General features: G+C 44.5%; 1 protein-coding gene across 2 annotated transcripts; it reads right to left on the bottom strand.

The window, feature by feature from the left end:
• Nucleotides 1-414: 414 nt before the first annotated feature.
• On the bottom strand, nt 415-6,289 carry elfn2b (extracellular leucine-rich repeat and fibronectin type III domain containing 2b). 2 transcript variants are annotated; one of them, XM_073495117.1, is made up of 3 exons: nt 6,249-6,289; nt 3,267-3,582; nt 415-2,928 (listed from the first exon to the last, which is right to left on the bottom strand). In XM_073495117.1, exons 1-3 carry the CDS (start codon nt 6,287-6,289, stop codon nt 415-417), a joined length of 2,871 nt encoding a protein of 956 aa, XP_073351218.1. The 2 variants fall into 2 exon arrangements, with proteins under 2 accessions (XP_073351218.1, XP_073351219.1); XM_073495118.1 differs by lacking the exon at nt 6,249-6,289 and having other exon boundaries at nt 3,267-3,608.
• Nucleotides 6,290-8,017: the final 1,728 nt, after the last annotated feature.

Genomic DNA, 8,017 nt, shown 5'->3' on the forward strand with positions numbered 1-8,017 from the left:
AATGAAGGGTATCATCATTTATCTTCTGTGATAACCCATAGGTGAAAATATGGCACTGATAAAGACTGTCCATATTATCACAAAACGTGATCACTCAAGGAGTATTAAATTACACAGTTGGCATTTGCTCCCTGTGCTATAAATAAAACCCACAAAACACAAAATGAGAATGATCCAGAAATGGTGCTACAATGAAGTGTAAAATAAAACACCATAATGACTCTCATATCCCAGGCACAGTTTCACAGTCCTTTCTCTTAACACAATATTCTATACACCTAGCATGCCAAAAATAACCCAAAGGCAAAATTCCATCCTACATATTTCTCCCCGTTTTTTCTCGGGCCTGCAGGCCTTTCAGGAAAAGAAGTATCCAAACTCTTTTTCCTCCAATGCTCATCTCTGGTCCCCCAGTCACAGCTTCTGCTGTGCTGACACACCCTTCCAGTAATCAAGGATGTCATGCAGGTCCTCGCCTTTGGCGAACTGCACCTTTTTTCGAAGGGCATTTCCAGCCGTCACATAACAGGCCTCATCCCGCTGGCCTTTCCGGTAGGGACGAAAGCGCTCCCAGATCCGCAGTGAACTCTCTGAGGAGTACTCTGGGCTGGAGGAGTAGCCAGAGTAACTGGAATGGTGGCGGGCAGGCGAAAGCTGGGAGTACGACGCTGCATCCCTACGGGAGCGTGTCAGGGGCTTTAGGAAGGAAACCCTCTGGGCTGGGGAGCCCTGGTGGGAGCCTTCATAGTAGAGAGCTGGGACGGAGTGGCGATGCTCCGAGCAGTGGTAGTCCTGCTGCACCTCCAGCTGCTGCTGCTGCTGCTGCTGCTGTTGTTGTATTTGTTGTTGTTGATGGTAATGGTGCTGCTTCTGGCTGTCCTGATGCTGGGCACCAACACCACCACTGTCGCAACCACCACCCCCTCCACCGCAGCTCCCACTCCCCACTAAAGGTAGCCTCTCAAGGGGCTCCCCACAGCCCACGGGACTGGCCCGGTCTTGGTAATGCTGCTGTTGTTGATTACAGGCATCTGGGCTCCTTGGCTCGGGAACATCCAGGCTATACACCCTAGCTCCTCCCCGTTCCCTGTCCCGACCCATGGAGCCACAGGAGCTGGTGCTGCACTGTTTTTTGACAGCATTTACAATAACCACCGCAGCGTCTGCACTCATTTGTCGCTGAATGGGACGTACAGCGGTGGCTGGTGGAGGGGGCCTGTAGGGGGGAGAGACGACAAAGCCACCACCACTGATCCCCGGGCGCTCAGAGAGAGGGGCATTCAAAGCTGGGAGAGGAGGTGGAGGGGGTATTTTGTTGGGAGCAATGAGCTGTCCTGTCTCTGTCAACCCTTGGGAGAGTGGGATTAGGCCACGGGTAAGGGAGGACGTGCTGGTGGGGGGTGGGGAGGTTGGATTGGAGGAGGCTGTAGTGTTAGTTGAAGCCCCTGAAGCGGCAACTGCTGCTGCATCCAATTTCAGTGCATCAATGCAGTTGTTAATGATCTGGTTAACCTTGTCCACCTCCATGGCAATGGTGGAAATCTCTGATGCAGAGCCATGTCCATCATCATCTGAGTCATCCCCAACATCAGTTCCATCATCGTCCCTCAAGTCTGCCCCCCTCATCACTCCATGCCCACCATCTCCCATCCTCTCCATGCCAGCCCCTCCAGATCTGATATCCATATAATTTCCTTTACTTGTGGCCAGGGCCTCTGAAAAGGCAGTGGCCATCTTTTCCACTTGTGGGATAGAGGAAAGTCTAGAGGAACTTGTGTTAGCTGAGTGAAGCATTCCCGAGCTGGATGATGTGGACATGGGAAGTTTGCCTCCATGGTGGTGCTGGTACTGGTGATGTTCTCTGGACTGTTCCTGAAGCTTGTGGACTGCTGATGGATCATTTGCCACTGCTGCTGCAACCTCTGGTCCATAGCGCATTTCCAGAATAGTTTTCTTGACACAGATGGACTTCTTCTTCTCATCATGCATCCGTTTCTTGCGGAGACAATAGTAGACGAAGCCTAAAACAATGAGCATGCCAAAAAGACAGCCCACAATGGTCATTATGTAGTGAGTAGTGGTGGAAGGTGTGGGGAGCATGTCATCAACATTTTGACCACGAGTAGCAAACGTGAGGCAGGTGTGGTTGTAACGCTGAGAGTTACGGATGGATGCTACACAGAAGGTGTAATTGGTGTGTGGTTTGAGCTTGTTGAGGGTAATCATCTCCTTCTTGTTCTTCAAATTCATGACATCAGACACGAATGTGTGGTTGTATTGTGTTAGAATATACATTTTGCTGTAGGGCCTTGGGATCTGCACAAGGAGAGAAGCTGAAGACAAGGAGACATGATGGAGCTTGATGCTAGGAATGAAGCTATGTTCAGTTGAAGAAGAAGGGGTTGGATCGTCATATGGTCTCATACCACCAAACATCTCGGGACCAATCCCAGACGGACCATCCAGATCTGGTGGGAGAGAGGTCATTCCTGGAATCATCACCCCATCTCGGCAGTGATGGTACAAAATGTTTTTTGCATTTCGACCAGCATGACCAGCAGCAATAAGCAAGGGGTAACCAAACATCTCCCGGGGCGTCTCACACTGGAGGCGATCGTATGTGTGTGTGACATTGTTGAAGGACTCCAACCAGGTTAGGAAGCTATAGAGATCACAGCCACAGTGAAATGGATTTGCTGCCAGTTCACACACCATCAGTCGACTGAGAACTGTAAATGTGGATGGGTCAATCCGGGCAAGTTTGTTGGATGATAGGTCAATGCTGCTGAGGCTGGGGCACTCCCAGAATGCATTGTTGGCAATAACCTCAATCAGGTTGTGTTGCAGGAAGAGGCATTGCATGCGGCCGAGCCCTCTCATCATGCCCTCAGTTAAGTTTGTCAACTTGTTGTAGCCCAGCTGAAGAACCTAAGTAAAACACAAAAGTTGCATTAGAGCATGTTTACATTGTGGGTCCAGTTTTTTAAAATAATATGTACCCTTTATAATAAAATCTGGATTGGATTTAGTGACTCAGAGTGCAATTATGCCTGCAACAACACAATTATCCTTCACTCAATACAATTTAATTAATTATGGTCTTCTTCCGATGCATGTTTCATGCTCTCTGCTAAATTTACACTACAACAAAGTGTCCTGCCCCATTTCAAAATTGAATAAAATGAATTTGACTGAAATGTAGCCTAGTATACTGAACACTATTTGGGTGTTAAGCTCAAAGCTTTTATTATCCATTCCCCCATCACCTGTAGGTTGGCTTGTCCTGCGAAGGCTCCATCCTCAATGTAGCTGATATCATTCTTGGTGAGGTTGAGGTCAGTCAGGTTGGTGAAGCGGTACATAGAGCTGAAGAGCACCGCTTTCAGCTTGTTCTCATTCAATCTCAAGTCATGGACCGTGTTGTTGATGTGCTGGGGGATAGTCTCGTACGGCGGTTGGTTCTGACTGCAGATAGCCAGCCACACATAGCCTTTGTCCCCCTCTATGAGCCAGCAGTCCCCGTTGACCGTGTTGGGATAGTGAGAGAGAAATAGGAGGGAGGGAAGAATAAGAAGAAGGAGAGTGGAGGTGGTAGAAGCACCCTGCATGATGCCGATGAAAGAAATGTGGAAGAGGGGAAGCTATAATTATTAAGGAGAAAAACGTAGGGGCAGGCAGGAAAGGAGGTTGTGTTGGCAGGAAAAAGGGAAGCAACAAAGGTTGCTAGGAAGGATTTTCAAAGAGGAGAAGGGTGCTGAAATAGGGGCGAAGGCTTCACAATGCCAGTCACAGCTTTATGGTCATCATGGTGATTAGCAGGGGACCCATGTTATGTCATATCTTGTTGGACTGCAATGCGGAGTGACACAGCTTGTCTTCATAGTCCCTCTGTAGACTTCAGCTGTAACTGACCCAAACGGATGGACCGTTGGAATAATGGAGAATCTGTAAAGGAGAACACAACAAAAGTAACATAAGAACAACGTGGAATATAGTGCGACGATGCATGATGTTATACATACAATATATTCTCTACACGGTTTGGTTAGGTTTAGGCAGAAAAAACTACTTGATTTGGGTTAGGAAAAAAATAACTACTTGCTTAGGATAAGGCAAAACAACTACTTGGTAAGAATTAGGCAAAATAGAACACTTGGTATAGGGTGAGAAAAGGTCACACTTTGGGTCAAAATAACATAACTTACATAAGTGATGTAACTCGCGTCCCATATTGTAAATGACATTGCTTACCTAATGTACATCATATCCATTACCTCATTTGCGTATGTTCACTTATGTAACATACATTAAAAACAAATTATTCTTGACTCTTGGTGACAAACGGAGCACAAACTCCCCCACCAACCACCCCTGACTTGGACTTGTAGTTGCTTTTTATACTACTTCAAGAGGTGATGCTAGAGGGGTTTCTACAGCATCAAACTATGTCTGCTGGCCAGGCTGCTAGATTTGACATGTTGGGAGTGAGAACGTCCAGTCATAATATGTATGTACAGCAATGCCCCAGCAGGTCCCCTTTCAGCCCACTGCATCTGTGCTTAGTCAACCCTCTTGGTCCCCCACCTCATAAGGCTATGAGGTCATCAGGCTTTGGCTGAAACCTACGTGTACCTGCCAATCTCACCACCCTCCTCAGAGGCGCAGAAATCTTTTTTTAAACACAGAGTGCAGCATTAATCACCCAAACGCTGACAGCACATTGTCTCCACAGACATTCCTTGTTATGACACTATCCTGCCAAAACCTAAGCTCTCCATCCCATCTGCATGTCATTTGAATAGCAGTCAAGCGTTTACATAAGGAGAGGATTAGCTGCCTGTTGCATCATGACAGACATTGTCCTCTCGCCTGCTCAGCAGCTGGGGAAAACATACTTACGATTACACACACATTACACAAAAACGGACACTAAAATGGACATGTGCCCTCAGACAAGCATTTGCAGGTATAGACGTAAACATTCAAACACATGCATGTCCTCATGTAGGAGTAGCATGTATCCTCACAGGTAGTAGTATAAGTCAAGTCAAAGCGATCAAGATGGATTCTGATCAAAGCGCTAATGGTATGCTGTCGATGAAAAATACAGGTTGTCTGTTGACATGCTGTAGCTACTCTCTCTCCCTTATGTCTTCATCCCACGACTCTGCTGTTTTACATTCTAGTGGCGTGAAAACAGCAATGCATCTCTCTCCCGCTCCCTGATAAAAAAAGGCCAAATTTGTTTCTTGTGCTCCAAATTCAGACTTCTCTCTAATTCCGACAGAGAATTGAACTCATTCCAGTCTATTCCAGTCCATGCTCCCTGGAGGTACCAGCAGAGAATCAGGTCCACCCTCTTTTTTAATCCACTTATTACTGCAGAAAATTGTGATACCTGAAGCATGTGTGAAATGGTACATTATCATGTTCATCTAATGACCTTTGGCACTTGCTTACAGTCGGTAGCTGTTTCCTGAAGACAGGGGTGATCTCAATGCTCATGTATGAGAGGTGGATATAAAAACATCTGCATTTAAATGTGTACAATCTGGTCACAAGTGAACAGCAAGAAAACAGGTGTGAATGCCCTCACAAATCAAGTTTGAAGCCACCCTCAACAGTGGCCAGTGATCTATTTAATTAGAGCACAAATTAGCCCCTGATTGCACTGAGATTAACACTTAGGAGACTTTCTGGTAAACTATCCTAAATCATGGATTATTTTTCTAGTTTCCAAGTTTGTACTTCAAGTATTGAGGTGTGTTTGTGGGCTAACATTTGCCTAAACATTCCATCAAAGTCTTTTCAGCATTGCTCATTGAAGACCTGTGTAAACTGCAATCAATCAAAACTGGATCCTGACTCAACTCGACTGGATCTGACGATCTTGATACCAGATCAGTGTGAAGGCCATCAGGAATCACAGCACCAATATTAGCTCAATTAGGCACAATAATGTCAAGATAGTAACAAATGGGACACAAAGCTGGGTAGATTGGAGTTGTAGACAATGTTCCCTTCTGACTTTCGCTAACGATACAACAACAAAACAATAATGCTGAAAAAAATAAATAAATAAATAAATAACAATGAAAGTAATACATTTCAAAAACCCCTCAACCCCTCTCAAATGTTATTATGTCTTTCTAATAAAACTATCATTTGAAAATATTGAATTTGAAATCTTTACTCCAACACCTGTAAATAATATGTCTGCACACAGTTATTCCACTGTTCCTCTGTATAGCCCTGCACTCATGCACGTACTGGGACACTCCCCTGCCATTGATTTCCACGCTCTCCTGTCTGAGCTTCATCCTCTCCACATGAGACGTGATCTCATTTGGTGCTCCACATAGTGAAACCCAGAGGGTTCACATGAGGGAAACAGGAAGCACAATGGGTCTGTATGTGTGCGTGTTTAGGGATATGATTACATAATTAGGAATATGGGACATGTAGAAGACCTGTCTCAGAGGGAAAGAGCATGACTCATTACACGGATCCATTTGTAACTATTAAAATGTAGGACGCAAGAACAAACTTATTCTTTTTCCACTGCAGACTGCTGTTGTATGTTGATTACATAAAAAATAAATTTGAATTTTTTAAAAGATTCTTTCTTCAAAACATGTTCATTAGCATTTTCAATCAGCATTTTTATATAATGCATGTTTTAAATAAATGATGATCAGCAGAGGTGAGGACATGCCTGTCGCTTTATGCACTTGTGCACTCATCTACCCTGAGTAGGTCACTGCAGCAGTAATGGTTCAGATCTAGGAAAGTAACAGGTAAACAGGTGGTTCAAGGGTAGCTGCAGGTGTCTGACTGCCCTACTTCTTCTCCAGGAATACAGCAAAAATCCTCCTTTTTCAAAAGCCTCGCCGTGTAGTTGAATCACTGCCATACACCACAAAGAGAATACAGCCGGAGTTACTAATTGAACATCATTGGCACATTTTAACCACCGACTATAAGTAGGGCTCGTACAGTAGCACGCCCAGACCCAAACCACACAAATTCAAGTTCTAGCTGCTCTAATTTGAAGGCATCATTACAAAACATCTTTTACACATCATTTGGAGTATTAAAAAGTGAGTAAGGATCAGTTATGGAATGTAACTAAGTACATTTACTCAAGCACTGTACACAAATACAAGTTTCAGGTACTATATACTTTAATATTTCTATTTTCTGCTGCTTTATACTTCCACTTGACTACATTTTGGAGGCAGTGTTGCCCTGTTTTAGATGTTTCCTTGCTCCAGCACACCTTATTCAAATGGCCAGCTTATTGTCAAGCTTGGCTGAAGCCTGCTAACAAGTCATTCATTTGAATCAGGTGTGTTGGGGCAGAGAAACATCTTAAGCAGAACCAGGACTGCAGAACACTGCTACTGCCATTACATTGTGGAATCAACAGTAACCTCATAATTAGTTAAAGCAAAAAGTGTGTAATACATCGAGCTACTGCAAACCCTTTCACCATGTGCTTTCCACTTGTAAGAAACACTGCACTTAAGCCTAACTGAATACAAAAGATTTGCCACATTCAATTATCCCAAACATGTCCGTCTTCCTCCATCTTTGGAACAAAGATTTTGAAGCAGAGTGCTTCAAAATTATAAATAAAATGTTAAATTGTGAAAATGTTCTGTAAAAAGCCTTAAACGTTTGTTACACACGTATAAAAACACACTCTTGTGCACACACACCCTCGTCACTACACCCATCCCCTCATGTGATACAGATCTGGGTTACTCAAAGCACATGCTCATATTGATCCTCACTGTTGCGATGGAAACACGCTTATGATTGACAGTGCCACTTAACCCTAATGCCAACAAAATAGGGCGTTATTGTCATTGGCATCAAATTAGCACGTCTCCTCCGCTTCATTAACCACTATGATGAACCTCCTCCCTGAATTCTAACAGCAGCCGTTGAACGCTGACTGTGACAGGTGTTGGAACTGGAGAGGGTCCATATCTCTTCCATTAAAAGCATGACT

Source organism: Pagrus major, chromosome 23 (genome assembly GCF_040436345.1).
Source record: "Pagrus major chromosome 23, Pma_NU_1.0".
NCBI classification, from domain to species: Eukaryota; Metazoa; Chordata; class Actinopteri; order Spariformes; family Sparidae; genus Pagrus; species Pagrus major.